Source organism: Gopherus evgoodei, chromosome 4, assembly GCF_007399415.2.
Source record: "Gopherus evgoodei ecotype Sinaloan lineage chromosome 4, rGopEvg1_v1.p, whole genome shotgun sequence".
Lineage (NCBI taxonomy): Eukaryota > Metazoa > Chordata > Testudines > Testudinidae > Gopherus > Gopherus evgoodei.
Window position 1 is genome coordinate 132,323,550 of NC_044325.1, and position 22,064 is coordinate 132,345,613.

Consider the following 22,064-nt stretch of genomic DNA (forward strand, 5'->3'; position numbering starts at 1 on the left):
AACCTTGCGACGGCCAGTTTACCCCCACATCGTTTTCAGGCTATAGTCTCCCTTGTACAAAGACTTCAGAGCTTCCCAACAACCTCTGCTCGCACTTGCCTTGGCCTCCTCGGTCACATGGCTGCATGCACATTCATCACAAAGCACGCCAGACTGCGAATGCGTCAACTACAAATCTGGCTCTCCTCAGCCTATTGTCCGGGCAGAGACGCATAGACATTATACTCACAGTTCCGCCGACAGTTCTGGGCTCCCTCGACTGGTGGCGAACGTCATCCCTGGTGTGTGCAGGTCTGCCGTTCCATCCACCCCAGCCCTCCACGTCCCTAACAACGGATGCGTCATCCCTGGGCTGGGGTGCTCACCTAGGGGACCTTCGCACTCAAGGCCTTTGGTCGTCCCGGGAGTTGACATTACACATCAATGTCCGAGAGCTGAGAGCGGTCTGGCTGGGGTGCCGAGCGTTCCAACGCCATCTGCAGGGCTGTTGTGTTGCAGTTTTCACGGACAACACAACGGCCACGTATTACATAAACAAGCAGGGAGGGACATGGTCCTCCCCCCTGTGTCGGGAGGCGATCCAACTGTGGGACTTCTGCATAGCCCAGTCCATAGATCTGGTAGCCTCCTTTCTCCCAGGTGTCCGGAACACTCTCACAGATCAACTGAGCAGATCCTTCCTGTCACACGAGTGGTCCATCCATCCAGACATTCTCCATTTGGTTTTCTGGAGGTGGGGCTTTCCCCACGTAGACCTTTTTGCCTCCAAAGTGAACAGGAAATGCCAGTTGTTCTGCTCCCTACAAGGTCGCTCCCCAGGCTCCTTCTCAGACATGTTCCTAATTCCATGGAAAGGTCACCTCTTTTATGCCTTCCCACCATTCCCTCTCGTCCACCAAGTTTTACTCAAGCTCCGCAGGGACAAAGCCCGCCTAATTCTGATCGCTCCGGCTTGGCCGAGACAGCACCGGTACACACTGCTGCTTGACCTTTCTCTGACAGATCCGATTCCCTTGCCACTCTGTCCGGATCTCATCACGCAGGACTTTGGCAGGCTTCACCACCCGGACCTGCAGTCCCTTCCTCTGACAGCATGGCTGCTGTCTGGTTGAGCCAATCGGAGTTGCGTTGTTCCACCTCCGTGCAGCAGGTGCTGCTGGGAAGCAGAAAGCCTTCCACGCGAACAACGTACCTCGCTAAATGGAAGCGCTTCTCTCACTGGTGCACCCAGCATGACCTTACTCCACAAACTGTATCGGTCCCCACTGTCTTGGACTATTTATGGTCCCTCAAAGAGCAGGGCCTGGCAATCTGTTTTATATGAGTGCATCTTGCAGCTATTTCCACCTTCCATCCTGGGGAAACTGGCAGTTCCATTTTTTCTCACCCCATGGTTTCCAGATTCCTCAAAGGCTTGGAGTGACTCTACCCTCAGGTCGAACGCCCAACCCCTACCTGGGATCTAAACCTCATATTAACCAGGCTCATAGGTCCCCCCCCCCCTTGATCCTTTAGCTACATGCTTGCTGCTGTACCTGTCCTGGAAGACAGCATTCCTCGTCGCTATCACCTCGACTAGGCGAGTCTCGGAACTTCGAGCATTGACTGTGGATCCCCCTTATAAGGTGTTCCACAAGGACAAGGTGCAGCTGTGACCGCACCCGGCATTCCTCCGTAAGATGGTTTCTGCCTTCCACGTTAATCAGGACATCTTTCTGCCAGTCTTTTTTTCCGAAGCCGCATTCATCGCTCAGTGAACAACAGCTGCATACTCTGGATGTCCGCAGGGCTCTGGCCTTTTACATCGAGAGGACCAAACCCTTCCGGCGTTCACCTCAGCTATTTGTAGCGGTGGCAGAACATATGAAGGGCATGTCAATCTCTTCCCATCTTGGGTGACATCCTGTATTCGGGCATGCTATGACTTGGCTCACGTTCCGACCAGCCATCTCACTGCCCACTCTACCCGGGCTCAAGCTTCATCTGCTGCGTTCATGGCACATATTCCCATCCAGGAAATATGCCACGCGACTACCTGGTCTTCCATCCACACCTTTGCATCGCACTATGCATTGGTCCAACAATCCAGAGACGATGCCGCCTTCGGCTCAGCGGTCGTACATTCCGCAACGTCTCGCTCCGACCCCTCCGCCTAGGTAAGGCTTGGGAATCACCTAACTGGAATGGATATGAGCAATCACTCGAAGAAGAAAAGATGGTTACTCACTTTTGTAACTGTTGTTCTTCGAGATGTGTTGCTCATATCCATTCTAAACCCGCCCTCCTTCCCCTTTGTCAGAGTAGCCGGCAAGAAGGAACTGAGGGACGGATGGGCTGGCAGGGGTATATATCAAGCACCATAGCGGCGCCACTCCAGGGGGTGCCCTGCCGGCCTACCTAGTGTTGCTAGGGTAAAAGTCTTCCGACAAATGTGCACGCGGCGCGCGCGCGCCTAACTGGAATGGATATGAGCAACACATCTCGAAGAACAACAGTTACAAAGGTGAGTAACCGTCTTTTTCCTTTTGAAAGATCTAGTGTGGATAGTTTTGAAAAGGTCTCAGATGGAGTAAGAGCTGTTAAAAAAGTTAAGCAGCCCTATAGCCAAGTGGCTGTGTTTGGCCAGCTTGTTGGGAAGACAATGGTGTTGGGAAAGAAATTTCTTCATGCTGATTCTTTAAGTGAGCAGTATGTGCTTCAGGGTCTGAGGACAGATGTGGTTACTGGTATTTCAGAGCAGAACAGTTTTATGGCTGAATGCTTGAGGATGGAGGGGGGAGCAAGAGAATGCTCACCCTCAGACTCTTCGGATTTGTGTGGTATCCACCCATTGCAGTTTGGCTGGTCCATACTCTGCTGGGTACCAGGCCCTGCACAGAGAACTGCTAAGAGCAAGGATCAACGAGGCAGCAGGCATCTGGCCATGAACTCCTGCTAAGTGTCCCTGGAGTGATGTGAATGGGAGAGGCCAGGATGTGCCTTTTGAGTCTTGCCAGGGCTCCTGGAGAATCCTCCTAATTGTCCCCTGACTGGTGTAGCACCATGTCCCATGACTGACGGGTGATCCCTCTTCTTGCAGGCTCTGCACAACCGCTATTCGCGGAGCCTGGACACCATCCTCAGGGGCCGGCTAACAGAGACCCCCACCATGGAGAAGCTGCAGCACCTCTTGGAGGTGAGTAGAATGGATGGTCTGGGGTGGAATTGCCCCTGAACCCTGTGGGAGGGCAGCAAAGGAGAGACTAGAAGAGCCACGTTTCCATTGTGTCCTCCCAGCTTGGACCCAGCCGGCCACGCGTTCCCAGAGCTGCCAGTGCAGGGGGAAGGAGCTGGGACCGTCAGCCAGAGCTCTGCACGGCTGCATTAAGCGCTAACAGTGAGCACCAGGCCTGGCTGGAGCCTGAGAGACTGAAACCCCTGCGAGATGCAGGACATGGACCGCTGAGAAAAGTCACTGGCTCCTCTCTAGGGAGACCCTGAGATACAGGAGGAGCCTCAGGGAATCAGCACTTGTTTCCTAGGGACACTGCAGTTCCCAGAGGGATTGTCCTCATGGCCGCTCCATCCATCCTTCCAAGGCCTTTGCAGCTGGGGTCTGGGGTCCAGGGCATGTGCCTTGATCCTGAGGTGCTGTTCGTGGATCAAGGGTTCAGAGCAAATAGATCAGCCCCAAGACTGACCATTGTCCCAGCCTGGAGAAACAAGGAGCTTGTGCCCAGCAAGACGTGGGCAGTGTCATGAACCCCCTTTTCAAACTCTGTGACCAGGGCTCGGCTATTCCACCCTGAGCACAAAGTCTCAGCCCCTTGCAGAGGGGGAGAGGCTCGTTTGTAGAGCATGTACCCCTGCCCGCTGACCCTCTCCTGCCTCCTTCTGCTGCAGCACGTCCATGTCTGGCTCCATTCAAAAAAGACCCAGGAGAGAGCCAGGGCCATACAGACGAGCACTGCCCTGCTCAAATTCGCCACCTCCCTGCATGGATTTGACATAAGTGACCTCTGACCCCAGCATCCTGCAGAGTCAGGGCTTGAGTCAAGTTCCTCATGCCCTGGCTAACTGGTCTCCCCTGGATCCGTAAGGAACTGCGTTCCATAGGCTACTGGCTGGCAGGTTCATGCCTGGCCTCAGGGCCCTTGTTATACTGGAGCAGCTAGGCAGCGAGTGCTCATCAAGGGCCCTTGCCCCAGTCCCTTTGCTCTGAGCTCCCTTGGGGGCAGAGAGGAAGAGGGCTCTTGCTTCTCTCCCCCAGCGCCTCCTACAGATGAGTGGGAGCAGAGCTCAGGTCCAGGTGCGCTGGGTAGCTGAAGGGAGAATGCTGATGGATTCTCCTCTCCTCCTTCCACCAGACCTCCTCCGACTTCTCCAAGGCAGGCAAATTTGTGCTGCAGCTGGGTTTCTATATATCTCACCCAATCGATGATATAAGCCAGAGGTAGGATATATTGGCTTCACTGTCTCCTGCTTCAGAAGAGGGCTAAGAAACCCAGCTGGCAATGGGACCCCATGGAAACGAGCTTCTCGGAGACTAGCTCCAGCTGGCCATTGGGACACCTCTAGAACTAAAGCTCTCCATTTAGACCCACTGTAGCGGGGAAGAGGAACCCCAATAGAAACAAAGCCCCTCCTTTGAGACTCACTCTGCTGGGCAATGGGACCCTACAGAAAGAAGCCCCCTTCTCTGAGACCGACCCCAGCTTAGATGATGACTTTCTCTCCCCCTCTCTCTGAATTAGGGAGATGCGTGTGCAAGTGCCAGGGAAATTGGCTGCTTTATCTCAGAGCCCGGCTCTGTTCCCCAGCCCAGGGAAATCAGCCCACCCCGTACGGGGCAGTCAGCTCGTGAGGGGACAGGAACGGAGCTATTGAGACACATGGAGGGAAAGAGTCCATCATGAGGACAGGAGCAGGAGTGGGGACCACAGGAGACGGACACAAAGCTTGTAGGATGTCACCAGTCGGGTAGCTAGGGCCAGATCCTGACTTCGGTGTTTGTGGGGGGTTCACAGTACTAGACACCCCCATTAACAGCCACCCACTCCCAAATCACGACTGTAAGGGTCATATGATTACTGTGATGGCTGAAACAAATCCCCCTTCTAGTACTAACCCGCCTGGTATGGACCCTGTGATTCCATTGGGCCATGGATGCCAAGAGGACCCTGGCCAGTGTGCACCTAGAAGGAGACAGGCACTGAAAGCGGAAGGCCAGGCCTCCTCAATGGGTGTGTCTTTCTCCCCCAGGGCTCAACACCAGAGAGGCACCAGACCTGTGGTGCCGGGATGGGCTCCACGATCCCAAGCGTCTGGGGTACAGAAACCTGGCCAGGATGGGAGAGGAAGGACTCTCCGCCGGTGCATTGCAGCAGCTCAGGTGTGGAGTTGTCTCCCGCTGCAGTGAGTGTGTCATGGACACAGGGCAAGAGCCTGCTCCTTATTTTCAGCAGAGTATGTGAGGCTCCTGGGAATGTCAGTGGGGTGAGGCGTGGGAATGAACCAGATCTAAAAGACCCCGAACCTCTAGCGGGTGAGCTGCAGGAGCTATCACTGCTAGGAGCAGTAGGGGTGCTGTGTTGTCTGTGTGAGCTGGGTTCCAGAGCGCGCAGACACATTCCCAGCATCTCATGGTACCTGCGGTGAATCCTGCTCCATAAGAGCTATTTGAGGCTTCAGTGCCTGCAGCCTCTTACTGAAGGGGGTTCCTGGTCCAGGGGACCCCAAAGGTTGACTGCCCCAGGACTCTTCTCCACCTTGTGAGCCACTAGAGGGATTTAGAGCCAGGTTCTGGGCCATTGCAAGGGCTCTGGTTCTTTTGGTTTTAGGTCTTTAGCGAGCTGTTCACGGAAGACCAGAAAATATCTTTCCTCCAGGCGGGGCTGCTGGCCATCCACCATCCCTTGCTACGTGTCAGCCAGGCTGGCCTGGTGCTGACATATTCCATCCTGGGGGAAGCCGGCCAGCTGCTAGAGGATGAGGTAAACAAAGAGGGGTCACCTGGGGAGGGACCCCCAGGGCCTTTCACCTCCAGGCCATTGAAGATCACTCCCATCCCATCCCCATGTGCTGACCAGGGAGCAAGGAGAGGATGAACCCAGGCAGGTGCCATTGGTCGGTGCCAGCTTGTCCCCTGAGCAGCTCAAAGCAGGGCAGACCCAGCTCTCCAGCAAGGGTATTTCCTAACAGGCGTCACATCAACATGACATGCTGCCATTGCTCATGCTAGGGGCTGCCAACTCCCCTAGCCACCTCTGTGAGCCTTCCCTACCCCTCCGGGGCTCAGGCTGGTTCCTAGTGCTGTGGTATCATATTATCCCAGCCCCCACCTGCTCTGAAAGAACTGGAGGAGTCAGTCAGCAGAGGTCCCATTCACCAGAGCTACTGTCCATGGCATCATGTTAAGGGGGATCCCTTGGGGAATGGTGTCCACTTCCTCTCACCCCCCCCCCCCCAGCACTACTGCCCAAAGCCTCACAGCCCTTCAGCTGGAGGTTGCGAGGGTGGCTGAGGGGACTCTGGGGAGCGGAGCTGGATTCCCGCCGGGTTGGGAGGTAGAACCGTTCTCACAGGGGGGACTGAGAGGAGTGGGGGCAGGAGTTCATTCCACAATGGTGGGAGAGAGGATGGAAGTCACTAGAGAAGAGACAAGATTTCAAATTGGGGGTTGGGTGGGGAGGAAATTTTGCTGGCTCAGACATGGGGAGGAAATTTTGCTGGCTCCCGGTACTGTTAATACCCTTCGTTCTCGTGGGTGTCCGAGTCTCTGATTGATCCTTGTTCCCTTGCAACAAGAGGACATTACAGCCAACATCATGGTACAACTATTTAATATCAGGGGCTTGGGCCAAGTGCCCGAAGCACTGCAAGGGCTGTGCACCGTGGGGCAGTCTTGAAGACCCCCCACCCCGCTCCCACAGGCACTGCTCTGTTTCACTGTGCCTGGGGGGGGTAGGTCTTGGGGGGAGCGGCCATAGAGCCCGCAGCACTGAGAGAAACCAAGGCCGAGCACCTCGCTCTGAACACCCTGCCCCACCCAAACCCCTGGAGCTGGGGCCAGGCCAGATACTGGTTAGGAAGAATCAGGCTGTGGGGCTGGCCCAGAAGTGAGAGCATCCACAGAACCAAGGGTTATGCTCAATCGCCATTGCAGTCTGGGAGGGGTGTGCCTAATCTTTTGGAAAATCCCTTGAACATGTTGAAAGTGATACATCGGAACACATCTTATGTTAAAAGGCCTTGTAATGCTAATGTTGCACTATTAATGCCTGTAAACAGTATTAGAACTTTTCACAGGAGAAAAGATATTCCAGACTTAATATGCTGTATGAAAAGGGAAACTGAGGCACACTACCATATTGCTTTCATGCAATGCCAAAATTCCTGTTCTATGGACAAGATTGATATCTACATTGACTTGAAGCTAATTGGGTTCCAAACATTGGCCAGCGTTTGTATGCATAAAGTAGCTATGTTCTTTAACTCTTGGCAAGATCACATGAGACATACAGGAATCCTCCTGCAAGAGCAGATCCAATCCTCTATTGTTCTACCCAAGTTTTACCCTGAGTTTGTAAAAAGAGTCAGTCATGTTATTGAACATGAGTTGGATAAGTCATTTCTGTTACGCACTGACATGGCTTCTAACGCAGTACAAGCTGTAATGAGCCAGAACCCAGGATGGGAAGCTTTTGGGATGCAGTCAGAGATGTTTGTGTCATCTGTTCCTGCATCAATTTTGCATTGGGGGTGTGACGTTATGAGTGTAATATAATATCTCATTGAAAGGTAACAGGGCCAGAAAGAGTTAATTACCTCATAGCCTGACCTGACCCATGGCTGAATTTTAGAGACTTGTTAGGAAAATATGTAAACGAATAGAGCTTTGAAATGCAAGTCTGCATTGTTAGAGGTAGAAGAGTAGTTGTTTGCTCAGGTTTTGTGATATAAGCAAACAAGTCTTGTCTATTGCGATAGCTTTGATTCAAAGATCAAAAAGGGAATATTAAGATTTAGGAAGATACTTGAGTGAAATAGTGTTATTGTCTATATGTCTCTTTGAAGGTTGTGCTAAACTGTATCTGAACTGTTTAATGGATAAATTACCCTGTGCTAATTGCCAGGATGTTTGGGAGAAGAAAAGTTAAGCCTATTGTTTTCTCAAGCCAAAAGGCTGCTGGAAATGTATAAGAACCCCGGACACAATCCTACTTCATCTCAGATCTGCTTTGGGTTTCAAGAAGGGGAAACCTTAAGCCATAAGGATTGAGATCCCCAGTCACTGACTGGAGTCACCCTGAATATAGACATTGAACTATAACCTGTGGACTATTTCTAAAAGGACTTTTGGCAACTACAAACTCATCTCTACTATGTATCTGAACCTCAAGAATTGAATTCAAGTCTGTGTGTATATTGATCTTTTAACCAACTCTTTCTCTCTCTCTTTAAATAAATTTTAGCTTAGTTAATAAGAATTGGCTAATAGCATTATAAGATCTAAGTTATAATTGGACCTGGGTATGTGGCTGATCCTTTGGGATCAGAAGACCCTTTTCTTTTATATGATGAGGTAAGATTTTCAGTAATCATCATCATATCTGACGTTTGTGTCTGGATGGAGGCCTGAGGCTGGGCACATTAAGGGAAGTGCGGTGTTTGAACTTCAGAGTAACCAGTGAGGTATTATAGAAGCTGTTCTGTGCTGGCTTGGTAAATCTAAGTACTGGAATAACCACCAGCTTCTGGGGCTTGTCTGCCCCATTTTGTTTGCAGTTCACCCTAACTGAGTGACCTCAGCTGGCTCCCATGGGCAGCACTATCACAGTAGCCCAGAAACCCTCAGTGCCCTGGCTCAAGCAGGAGCTCAGAGCTGCCAGATTCCTTTCCATGGAGCTGGGAGCCTGGCTCCCTGGGTCTGTGGCCCCAAGGCAGTCCCACCACCAGCCAGGGAACCCAGGGCTTCCAGACTCTGCTAATGTAACCCATGTGCCTAATAGGGAGATATCTCTTTAAGAGACCCACTTCAGGAGGTAGGAGTGAGTTGTGTCTGGGTCACTGTTGCTAGGCTGATTAAGCACTTCACATCCAGAAGCTTTTGGAATTGGGGGTGATAGCTCTGGGTCTGCTCCAATAGGTTCCCCGTTGCTGGGATGAGACTCCAGGAGGGCAAGCAATCAGGACAGCTGCTTTGCAGAAGGCCACGTGCCCTGGGTGAGTTGGGAGAAGAAGCTGAGCCCAGGAGCAGGCAGCAGGTTGCTGCCCCTAACTCTGAAGCATTTTGCAGCAGGTGAGTGATATTGTGAATCCTCTAACAGGGATGCATGGGACGGAAAATCACTTTTATTTCAATTGTATGTTTTGAATGTTGTTTTGATTTTAGCCAAACTGTTCTAGTTACATTGTCTCAACTTGTCTGAGTCACCAGCTTTCCTCATTACTGCATTTAAAGAAAAGAGTCATTTCTAGTTTGCTATTCTCAGTTTTGTATTTTCTTGTAACAGGGTTTTCTTTAAATCTAGACATGTAACTGAGTGGCTGGTTAGTCAGCTGGCTGGCTGGCTAGCAGGAATTTCAGCAGAAGAAGATTCCAGCTGAAGCTTCCTACAAGCAATGGAGGGAAGATGTTTTAGACTCACCGCACTGTCTAGAGTTCGTGATAAAAGACTGTAACTGAGACTTGGATGAACAAAATCTGAGCATTTGGGAACTTCTCACTATTTCTGTGGGGACTGAACTGTTCAGATTTTAATTAGTTTTCTTTATTTGTTTTTATGTATAACTGTGAAGGTAATGTCTGTGGATTATAAAGTAGCCATGTCATGTTGTAAAAATTAGATGATTATTTGTCTATCATAAGACTTTATCAAGTTATTTAATTAAAATCATTTCAGTTCCTTTTGGGACTTGAATGTGGGGAGGTTGACCCCGTGCAGTCCTTACTGAAAATCCTTAGAGACTGAACTCTGAGTCTCCAGATACTTTCTATGGGAGTTGGGTTTTTTGTTTAAGGCGCTGGAGATGGAAAATGAAATGAGGTTACAAATTGGCACCCGAACAGACAGGGCAGCAGGTTGAACTGCTCAGCCCACTGCTGCTCTGGAGTCCTGGCCGCCACCCCTGCTCAGCCCGCTGCTCTGGGGTTCCGGCTGCCGGCCCCTTGAGACTCACTAGAGAACCACCTTTTGCGTACCTGACTAGACTATGCAGATTAGCCCAAGAAGTTTAGGAGGCTGATGGGGTAAAAGATACTGAATTGGACTCTCTCGTATACAAAATCAATTTTTCTGTGGTTTTTGGCATAAATCCTTATTAAATGCGCTCTTATTAAAAGGGATTAATTGTAGTGGTAGGGAAAAAAAAGTCTCTTATGCCACACTCCTTTTTGTGGTGAGATCCATTGAAAGGGAGCACTCTCATAAACAGAAGAGGAAACTTCAACAAGCACTAGAAGAAAAAGGAAGGCCACTGAGTAGGAGTAGTTTGCAGTTGATGATGGCATATGAAAATACTCCTAGTGCCCATGAAGAAGTCACTGCAATAGCCTGGAAGGAGAAATAGCTGCAGGCTGACGAGCAGTTGGTAGGACTGCAGTTGACCCAGCAAAGTTCTGAAACGTCCATTGCAGATACATGATTTACTCCTCAAAGACCCAAAGAATGTAATAAACAAGCAATACCAAGATTTAACAGAAGAAATTTTATGTTTTAATTGTGGGCAAATAGGACATTTTCAAAATGAATGTCAGAATTCTCCTGACCCAAATTTAATACATCAGCAGTTGACTGGTAGACATTCAAATCAGAACAAGTTTGAGCCAGGAAGAAAAGAAACTAACATCTCTCAGAGCAAGGCTGCTAGTCAATGGCTCCAGGAGACAGATGTTACCCAAATGGGTTAGTGGGTCCATCTGGCAGTTAGCAGGACTTGCTTATCGTGGCTATATATACCTAGATGGAGTAAAGAGTGTGTGCCTAATAGATACTGGTTCTCAAGTTACTTGCATATGTAAAACTCTGTAATGAGCAGTTATCTTATCAAAAGTTACAGGCAATTGGCCGTATAGTTCAGATAGAAGGGGCAGGAGGGCAAATGGTTCCATACCTTAGATACATAACCTTGAAGATATGATTCCCAAAGTTCATCTGTGGGACTAATGAACAACATGTGGTGCTGGTGCGTAAGAAGACTGGAGCTCTTGGGATAGTGGTGGATTATAGAAAACTGAACAGCATTACCAGAAAGGATGCCTATCCATTACCCAGGATAGAAGCCGCTGCAAAGGGATTAAGGTATCTAACTACAAAAGTAGATCCCCCAAGCCCCTGCCCCCTCACCCTGTAGATGCCTGCGTGTGTAGGCATGTGCCCAGATACCCGAATCCTGACCTCAGAGCCTGCGGCCTGGCAGATCCCCAAAGTAGGCCTCAGCTGCAGAGCCTTAGCTGCTTGGCCTTTACAGACAATTGGGTCCCCCCCCACAAACACAGCCAAGGTAGGGTGCTGCCTCTCCTCCTTGCACTCACTAGCACAGTAGTTGGAGCAGTCACCCATGACCTGGGGTGCCTGGGGTCAAGCCATGGCTCCAAATGAGGCCAAGGTGCCACCCGGTCTCCCACTTCCTGGCTGCATACCCAGACCCCTGGGCCAGCACCTCCCTCCACATTTGTTGTGGAAAAGCAGGGGGTGACATGGCTCAGTTTCCTCACTCCTGGAGCAGGTTCACAGCTGAGCTTCCCAACTGGAGCTAAATAAGGGCTGAGCTCCCTGGGCAGGCTGGGCTTAGCGCATGCCCTCTCCTTGGCATTTCCGAGGGGTGGTTCAGCAGGCTGGCCTCCAGGGAGCCTGGGTGGCAGCAGGAGGGCACCTACAGTTAGATACAGTCTGACAACACCTGAGCCCCCTTTGTGGATCACCCCCTCCCTGGGCCTAAGTGCCCATCTGTGCAGGGGGGCACTGGGGGAGGGTATGTAACCCACACATCTTCTGGGTTTGGTGTTCTGGCCCAGCTAGTGGCACTGAGCCCACTTGGTGGGGTGGGGGAATGAGTCTGCTTTGCAGCCTTAGCTAAGAGCCAGTTGGCTTTTAGCTCATGCGGTAAAGGCTCATGGCCTAAGCTCCTGAGGTCCCAGGTTCCATCCTGGACAAGCCCCCACTTGTAACGGTACTAGACCCCGGTCATCAGCAAGTGAGATTGAACCTGGGATCTGTCAAGCTTTGTGTATGGCTCAGGCTGTAGAGCAGAGACCTTTACCTCTCTGTCTCTCTAAGTGGTCTCAATGTCACTAGAGAGACCAGAACACCACACCCAGAAGGGGTATGGGTTACAGGTAAATACAGGCAGGGATGAGGTGCTCAGATACTGCAGTGATGGAGGAGTCCTAGAAATAGTGAGTGAATGGGATTCATTGGGACTTTTTGCTGGTGTCTGCAGGCCCCCCCTCAGCTATGGAGGGGATGTTTAGTGATGGCTGCTGATTGTTCCCACTAGTCTGCTGCCTCCTTGTCATGGGGTCGAGAAGTACAGCACTGGCCTGGTCTGCCAGGTCTCTCCTGAGCACTGTGGCTCTGACCTCTGCTTCCTTCCTTTCAATTGTGGTCCTCAAAGGCTTGAGCAGGACAGCAAGTCCTAGGTCCGCTGCCTGGCTTCTCAGACAATCCTAATCCTAGATGCCTTCAGGGACCAACCCCCCTCTGGCTGCAACCTACCCACCTTCGCCCACAGGATCAGAAGGATGTGTGCTAGGTAGAGTCCACCAACTGCCCCTGCTCTGCTAAAAGCCAGCCCCCTTCCTTTGGGGCTTTGTGCACCACAGCCTGCCTCAGTGGGGTGAAATACTTGGTGTCTATGGGGGAGGCTCTTCCCACCACCCCAGACCCTGGCCTCTTCCCCATCAGCTGCCTGCCCTGCTGTGTGCAATCCCTCCTCATACAGAGCAGCCCCACTTTTCCATTTCATTTTGATGCATTTATTTATGAAGACAGCACAAGGAACAGACATGTCCATTGGAAAAAACCATGTACAGCATGAGGCTTCAATAACCCCATTTACAGTAATACATCGAGGTATAAAATATATACACACCTTGTCCTCTACACAGAACACAGACTGTGCCACTGGATCCCACAACCCATACAGAGAAAAGCTGTAGCAAGCGTTGACATCTCCAAAAACATCTCAGGGCAAGAAAAGGCACCTGCTGTTTGCAACACTTGTACAGTACAGACACAGGGTGAGGGCTAGACTAAGTGCCCAGTGTTATTTCTGCTCCATCTCTACCATCTGGATTTCCATAAACAGCTGCTCCCACTGAAAAAGCAGGGCAGGGGTAAGGTTGCTATCCCATCACTAAAAGAGCCTCAGTATAAAGCAATGTTCCTTCCTGTGTCTGGGGATGAGGGAGAAATCACACAGACAACTACACCAAAGGCCAGGCATCATCCCACGGTAAAGTAGGGCTGTAGTGTAAGGTGGAGGAGCCCCTGGATGAACGAGGTGAGGCATGGGACAATGCAGCTAAGAATTGCAGGGCTGGGCACCAAAAGAATCTCCTGGTGGAACTCTGGGGTATGGCAGGGAAGGGGTGGAAGGATCCTTGCTTGGGGTCAGTCCTACTACCAATGGCCCACTGCCTTTGCAGAGGCACGAGGTCACCAATGAAGGCCATTCATCCTACTCCCTTGGGTCTCATGACCCAGCACCCCCAGGAACGTTAAAACAAGCGACTGTGTTGTTAGGGCTGAAGGGGGTGGTGGCGTGGGAGATGCTGACCCTGTGATGGCACCAGTCAACCAAGAGAGAAATCTGACCCTTGTGCTCTTTGGGGGATTGTACCTGAAATGAGGGTCAGTGCGAGGCATGATGGGACTGCAGCTGGAAGAATGAGGGAGTTGAAGGGCTGAGTGTAAAGGACCAGGAAGGAAGCAGGGTCTGGGAGAGGGTCAGTGCCGGGACATTCTGTTGCTCATGAGAATCCACCTTACAAGTAGTGCAGCACCTGGTCTGTAACCCTGACGCTGGGGAGCACCGCCAAGCGAAGACCACAGCTGCAGGCACACGGCCCTGCCCAACATAAAGCCTGCAGCACAGGGCCCTCAGAAGGGGGGGGGGGGAGGGTTTACTACTGTGTCCTGAGGAGCATGAGGGATGGGACTTGTCAGAATCACAGGCTTCCCACAAGGCTTGAGGGAGGGGTGGGGGCGGCTAAAGGAGTTGGCTTCTGAAGAGGATGCTGCCCTGTCACCAGTGATTAGAGGGAATGGGCTAGTACTCTGATTCTGGGGTGCTAACAGCTAATCCAGTGAGCTGTGGGGTGCTAGACCTTAGCCCTGGCCCTGCTGCGCCCATGGTAGCAGATGGGACAGAGTGAGTCCCAGCTCCAGGAGGGTACCACAGCCAGTGCTGCGAACGAAGCTGCATGGCCCATATGGCCGGGAGAGGACAAGGGTGGAGCAGTTGGGGCGGTGGGAGGTGCAGAGAGTCTAGCAGGACTCTAGACAGAAAGCAGAGCAAATAGTGCAGAAACAGCAAGTTCAATTGCCTCCATTGTCAGTTAGGGCATCTTCCCTGGGCCTGGGCCCCCTGGAGAGTTCTGCATGAGCAGAGGCTGCACAGACAGCAGATAAGGGAACAGGGCCCCTAGGTGCCATGCTAGGGGTACATGCAATGCCCTGCAGTGTAAACAAAAAGAAAGTCATTCCAGGGAGGCAGTTCAGACCTATAACTTCCATCATCTCCCCACTGGTCAATTTCACCATCAGTCTGCAGGAGGCACCATTGCTGCAGCAGCCTTGAAGGCTACCTGTGCTGACCTGTCCCTCCCCCTTCTTGTGCAGTGAATAGGGGAAGGCAGTCACTGGCCTGTCAAGTCCTGGATGGTTTTAGGGCCAGAAAGGATGAGGGAGAGAGAGGTAGTGGGAGCAGGGTTGGGAGAGGTTGGTGGTCAGATGCAGATGCCATTTTTAAGGGTGTAGGTTACACATCCATAAATGAGTGTGTCTATGGGCCTGACTCTCGTGGCCCCATAGACGCTGCAGCGACAGGGCAGAATCAGAATCAGGGCTAGGGAGACGCAGCTCACTGCAGTTCCCAGGCGTGCATCCACCTTGGACTCCTTTCAGCCCGAGTTGCCTTCCCCGGCTGCTGGTGCCAACACCACGGAGACTTGTGGGGGTGAATTTATCTCCTGAGCCCTCGCTGTCCTGCCCTGTTACCTGCTTCCCATAATAGATGTACCCAGTTAAACTCTCCCAGTTCACCCACTGCCCCTGCACGGAGGCATTTGTTCCCCATCTCCCCACCTTACATGGTACCATCAATGTGACTGTATCCAAAGGGGCCTCTTGATTTCTGCTGTCCTTTTGCCTGTGCTGGTGCCTGAAAGTACAATCACGTGCTATCACTAGCAGGCAGATTTTGAAGACAAGGAACAAATGACTCTTTAGTTCTTCCAAGAGGCTAATGTGCTCAGCTACCAAGGACAGCAGGGGTACATCAGGGGGTGTGCTTTGAGTTACTGGCCCCCAGAAGGGGTGCAACATATATAGTTCAGGGGAATGTGCTTCCCCTTTGATTGTACATTACAAAGCTGCCCCTTATTCCCATGATTAAGTGGCGTTGTGCTTTCAGCTAGGGCTGTTCCAGGATTTTCTCCCTGGTTAAGAGGAAGGATAATTTTGTGGCTAAAAGTCCAGGGAATAGATCCTCAGCTGGTGTAAACCATCCTTGCTCCATCAATGAAGTTGTGACCATTTTCACCAGCTGAGAATCTGGCCTAAGGGCATTTGGATTCAGAAAGAAATGGACATTAATCCGGTGGCTGGGAAAGAGTCCCTGTGCTAGGGGCCATTTCACCCAAACACAAGCTGTATGCAACATGAGCTTAGGGGAAACTCCATACCCTTATTCTCACATGGGTCCTGAATATGATGCCACAGGAGGCTCCTGTTAAATTAGGGTTAAGTGCAGCCAGATCATGATAAAATCGGTCACTGCATGGTTCCAGACAAGGAGCTATTCCCAAGTGGCCACAGCCAGCGTTGGGACCAGGAGGGCGCACGCTGATTTCACTAAATCTGAGGGCCCCACTTCCCAGGTCCTCAGTTTCAGCTCAATCAGTGTCAGGCTACCTCAGTGCTTTCAAGAACAGGTAGGCCGGGGGTTCGCCCGGGCCCTTCTGGGCTCACAGCAGGATTATTGTGGGCTTGAGAGGCATTCCGGTGTCCGCCTGGCCCACGTTGGCTCAAGGTGGCATTCGGAGCTCCTCTTGACAACTTGCAGACAGGGTCTCCATGTAAGAGTCAGGGTCATGGTTTTCAAGAGCAGCTAGTTATTTCAGGGGCCCATCCCATGACCCCTTAAAGAGAAAGCCCTGAGCACCTACTGTCTGGCGGTCAGGTCACTTTCAAGTGTCAGGTTGGGCCTCCAACAATCAAAGGCCCTTTTTTAAAGGCTAAAGGGGGCATTTTCCAAGCAGAGCAAGGTGCGGTATGTCACACTGCAATGCTAAGGCAGGACAAGCCTCCAGAACCCAAGCGGCTCAGCAATGCAGGTGTTGGCAGACTGTGCGTTTCCAGTACAAATTCAAGTTTCAAAATCATTAAAAAAAAAAAAAAAGGCTCAGACCGTGAGGTAGCTTAACCGAAAGAACCCCCCCATATGATACCCCCACAATGAAGAAGGACCACACGTGCACACACACACAGCTACAGTACAACACAGCCCCCTCCTGCTCTACCTGCCACACAGGGAGAGGAGCCGGCAGAGGCACCTCAAGGGAAGGGCTTTGCCCAGCACATTGGAGCTGACCGTGGACGCACACCAGGATCATCTGATGCTGGCTGGCTGAGCACAACTTGGGGGGAAATTTCCATCTTTAAACCTGCTTGTTCCTGTTGAGTTCCTGTGGGGTTTTGCTGGCCGAGAACACCCCAACATGCAATCATTTGGTGCAAGACAGAGAGGCCCAGCCACCATGAGCGCTCAGTCTTGCAACGTGCTGTGGGTCACTGGAGCGGAGTTGCCTGAGATGAGCCCCAAGGGAAAGAACCCCAAGAGGTGGCCACATGCAAGTGAAATCTTCCCTTCTCATGCAGCGACCCCCACTGAACGCCTGATCCAAAATCCATGGAGGTCAATGGGAGACTTTCTGCTGACTTCGGATCAGCCTCTTAAAGATCAGATGAAGTCCCATTAAAGCAGAGACACCACTGCCCCAGCTCTCTCCTGCCCCTAGAGCCATTCACACCTGCCAGGGCGGACTAGATGTCAAGTGTTATCCCATGAGAGCAGCTGCATTCAAAAGCCATTGTGATGAGCAGAGACTCAGACATCATCCTCCAGGGTACAGACCACCCACGTACGCACCAGCTACACGAGTGGCGACTCAGAGCCCCTAGCTCCCATCCTCTTCATTTCAGACAATTCATATTTGCTTGTCCCTCTTGCTGCCAAATGGAAAAAAAATCCATCTTTTCTCTCCCAGCCAATTTAATTCTGTTCCATCAGGGGTATCTTGGATATAATCCATTCTCTCGGTAGCGGGAATGCATCATTTTAACCTGCGTTCCCCTCTCCCGTGGCATCAGCAGAGCCCTGGGGAGGCTTCGCCTTTCGTTGGTGGTAGCAGTGGGAGAATGATGAGTGGTTATCACGCGTAGCTGAGCAAACCAAGTCACTGTGTTTGGATCCCACCAGAGCCAGCACCCTGGCAGGACTTCTGAGCTCCCCATCCCAGTCAGTAGCCAGATGCTCAGAGGCATGATGGAACTGAACACATTTTCCCACCTCAGAAACACTGCCTTGGTTCCACAGAGCAGCAGTGATTGGAGGCAATTTTTACTTTTTCCAGCAGGGGGCGATCAATCACTGTTTTTGTAGGGTTTGCTACTATGAGATGGCAGTTGGATTATCAAAAGGCAAAAGAAATAAAGAGGCTGCTGCTGTTTAGAAAGTTGAAACATTTCCCATCCAGGTTATAAGTTTGAAAGGAGGTCAAATCTGGTGAACCCCTTGGTGTTGTCCTTCGAGCTGCCGTGTAGAAGGACACCAGGGGAAATCACCTGTTAACCAAGGATACTGAAAGTCTTGGATCCCAGAGAACACACAATCCATTGCTGATGGGGTTAGCTAAAGGGCCAACACTTCACCACCCCCAGCACATTGACGGGGATCAATCCGTAAAACCAGACTCCAACCGCCGCCTTATGTGATGTGCGGCATGACACAAGAAACACACCCGGGGAAAACGGACAGCCTGCTGCGGTTCCCTCAGGTCCATTTCACAGCAAGTTCTGCACCCCCAGGGCGTTAAGCAGCAGCAAAAAGCTGGGTGACGAAGGGTCCGACTGCACTGGGCGTTGGCTGCGTGGGACTGGGACGCCTTAGTCAGTCCTTAGGGGAGGGGGGAGTGAAGGTAGAGAAAGATTCCAGTGAAAGCGTGTCCATGTGCTTTGGGGAGTGCAGCGCTGTGGGATGCTCACGTGGCTCTGGCAGCTGCAGGCACTTGGCTGTGAATGCCCCAGAGGAAAGGGGGCACCCAAGCATGGCGGGAGATGGTGGCGAGAGACCTTACGGAATTTTGACTTTTATAAAACCCAAATTTGGGGTGACCTTGGTGATTTAGTGTCTTGTGCCAGACTGGCAGTGCAGGTGGGTGGCAAACAGAGCATGGGCCGGCCATGGGCATGGGCAACCCCTCATTGCCCCCACAGCTCTGCTAACGCACCTCAAGTCTCATGTGGGTCCCTCCCACTACCCCCGCCCTCCCCTTCGTCCAGCTCCATTCTAGCCCTGCTCTGCTCCCTGCTGCAGATCCTGTCCAGAGCACCCCATGCCCTCCACCTTTGCCAAGGCACCTCTCTCTTGACCATATAACCACCCCCTGCCCGCCCTTCCACACACTACTCTAATCCCGGACCTCTTCCAAGCCAGGCCCCATAGGACTGCCCCAAGCAAACCTAAACCCCTCTTGTGAGGTGGTGCGGAGAGCTTAGCCCTTTTCCCAGCATTAAAGCCTTTCCCGGCTATTAAAAATCCCCAGGTTCCAATCCATTCTCAAGGGTGGTAAAAAAATTCTTTAAAACCCCCACTATAAAAGCTTTGATCCCTTCCCGCAGCAGCTGGGAATAAGCTAGTCCCATGCACAGCAGAGATGGCACCAAGCCGGGTGTCCAAATGGGCAGTGAGGGGACCACAGGGAAGAGTGAATGGACCAGTGCGCGATTAAGGCTCAGTCAGGTCGGTTGGGGGGGCAAAGTGAACAGATCCAGAAACTCCACTTTTCCTTGGAGATGCCCATAGAGATTTTTCCCCCAATGTCCAGCTTCCTTCTCTCCACCCCCGGGACAGAAGGGGGGGCATCCTGGCTCAGAACAAGGTGGGTCAGATGCAAAGGTCGACAATTGCCAGGCAGCATGTGGATCTGGTCAGGAGACCCAGCGATGGGGGGTGCTGAACAGGCTGTGGGACAGACTGGAATGATCCCATTGAGTCTCTCAGTTCATGGTCCTCCCCGTGGCTGGCAAGGCCATGTCCCGGTCAGCAGAAAGCCCTATGCATCATGAAACCCAGCGTGGGGCTGGATGGGAACTACGCCCCCTAGCCATGGAAGCTGGCAGTGCACAAAGCCCCAGCTGAGATGCGGTCACCCCAGAGTCCTGGAAACGAGCACACATAGGCCAGGCCGCTCCCAGCTCTTCACGGCCAGGGAGAAGGGATGGGGCCTGGGCCCCCCAGGGAGCCTGACAGTCGCCCTGGCTCCGGCCTTTCCAGCACCTAGGTCGGGCCGTTCAGGAATCTTCTCCTGCTCCAGAGCTTCACCGTCAGGTCACTGGGGAAGGAAGAGAGAGAGAGGAAGTGAGGCCGGGGGCTGCCCCCACCCCAGCTGGGAGAGGCAGCACAGCGAGTACAATTGGCTAGGGGGCATGCCCTGCCCCAACTCCCCCACCCCCAAATGCATCACGCTGCAGCCCAGGAGAGCCAGGCTGCTGTGCCCCAGGTGGGCGGACACCAGTGCAAGGAGGGAGCAGATGCGCCCAGCTGCCCACTAGTGGGATAATCCCCCAGAGCGCTAGTAACAGGGCACTCGGCCAGAGCACAGGCTCAGCAAGTGGCACCTCACTGGCAGTGGCCAGTGACGCAGTGGGGGGTGGGGATCCACCCCAGCAGTGGCCCAGGAGGAACAGTAGTCAGATGGGCAAACCCCATGCAGCACCGAGCCGGCTGTGGGATCCAATCACCCCTTCACCGAGCTTTGGAGAGGCCAGGGGAGCTGCCAGCCCTGGCCCCTCTTCCCTACTGCTACAAGGGGGCAGGCAGCCCGCCCCAAGGCACAGAGCAACCTGGGGGGGCAGGGAGGGGCCAAGAGGACAGTCTCCTCTTGCAAAGAGTTCTACATGGGGGGAAAATCCAAAAGAATTTCATACCGTTAAGGAGCAGCTGAGACCAGAGCGGAGAGAGGAGAGAGAGAGAGAGAAAAGGAGAGCGAGCTGGAGAGGGGGTGAGAGCCAGAGAGAGCAGGAGAAGGGTCAAGGCAGGCTAGTGGCACGCCCCTTTATGGCAAGGACGCGGCGAGGAAGGCAGGGAGTGAGCCCAGGCACGTAAGTCCATAGCTTTACCCGGCAGTCACTGCGGCACAGAGAGAAACAGAGTGGGGAAGAGAGGAAGAGAAAGGAAAGGAGAAAAGGGACATGGTCGGAAAAGAGGAGATCAGAGCCGATGCCAGCGACATTGCAGGGGCCGGCCTGAGCCTGGGGACCCTCTCTGGGGGCCAGGGAGGGGGCAGTCGCGCTCTCATTGGAGATGCACAAGGTGCCCTCGAGGAGGAGCTGGTGCCCGGCAGGCAGGAAGCCCGTTCTCTGCGCTGAGGGCGGCAGGGCCAGCGGCACCAGGTCTGGTTAGTCCCGGCACGTCAACAGAGCATCCCAAAAGCATGGCGGGGTAGGTCAGGACCAGCACTCGGCATAACGGGATGGGGTACAGGAGCCCTGCTGTGGGGCAGGCTAACAATGGCTGAGAGATGGAGTAGCCGAGAGGCTAGATGGGGTTGGGGGCCCTGCAGCCGACTGCTGCCCCACACCAAACCGTCTGCAGCCCAGCTCCGGTGCTGTTCCCATCCCTCGCTCCCTGTGCCATTCCAGGCCCTGCCACATGTGGGGAGCAACAGTGGGTTTGGAGAGCTCCTGTGGCTCTGTTGCGCCTGGTTGAGTTGGGGGTCACACCTCCCTCCCCCACGCTGCAGGAGCCTATCCCCGCCCACAGCCCTCACCTGGAAGCAGTGAATATGTGCTTGGAATTGGTGCAGATGGCATTGATGGGGCTGTCGTGGCCTTTGATCTCCCCAACAGGCGTGAAGTTCTCCACATTCCAGACCTTCACCATGCCCCCGCGGCAGGCGCTCAGCAGCATGGGGCGGCCGGGGACGAAGGCCAGTGCGCAAACCCAGTCCTTATGTGCATTGGGGATTTGCTGGCAGGCAGAGACAGGGCAGAGCCAGTGAGCGCACTCGGGCCAAAGGAACACGATCCGCGCTGCCAGCTGGGGCCACCAAGACCCAAACTACCCCCTGAGCTCCGGGGCAGGGGCAGACCAGCAGCCAGAGCCAGATGCTGGGTTTGCAGCTGCCTACTGGGTCTGTAATGGGCTGATGCAAACCCCCCACATCTGGCCGAGAGCTGGAATTTTTAAGCTCCGCTCAATTTCTCATCAAGCAGCAGCCGAGGATTTGAATTCAAGACAACGGGACTCTGGTGAGCTACAGAAGCAGCTCAGCAGGAGAGAAGAGGGCTCTGCCCCAGGAGACAATTGGGGGAGAAAATCTTTGATTGGACCAATTTCTGTGGAGGGGGAAAGTGACAAGTCTGCAACTCAGAGCTCTTCTTCCAGCTTGTCTCTTCCACCCACAGAAGCTGATCCAATCAGAAATTTCCTCCTATCCCGTCTCTCTAATTATTTGTCTGCCATCAATCCTCAGCACTCCAGTGGGAATCAAAATGAGCATTAGCCCCATTTCATAGCGGAGAGACTGTAGGGAAGGGGCAATGGTCACACAGCCACAAATGGCGACTAGCTCTGGG

At 52.8% G+C, this 22,064-nt stretch overlaps 1 protein-coding gene across 5 annotated transcripts in view; it reads right to left on the minus strand.

The window, feature by feature from the left end:
• Positions 1–12,942: 12,942 nt before the first annotated feature.
• Positions 12,943–22,064, minus strand: part of KIF21B (kinesin family member 21B) — a 79,011-nt gene continuing 69,889 nt past the window's right edge. For 3 of the 5 annotated variants that reach the window (XM_030561126.1, XM_030561124.1, XM_030561123.1), the window contains 2 exons: positions 21,257–21,456; positions 20,433–20,616 (listed from right to left, as the gene is read on the minus strand). In XM_030561126.1, coding sequence (XP_030416986.1) covers positions 20,517–20,616; positions 21,257–21,456 — 300 coding nt within the window. In that variant the 3' untranslated portion in view covers positions 20,433–20,516. Of the gene's footprint in view, positions 19,820–20,432; positions 20,617–21,256; positions 21,457–22,064 lie in introns of those variants that run through there. The other 2 variants (XM_030561127.1, XM_030561125.1) reach the window with 1 other exon arrangement.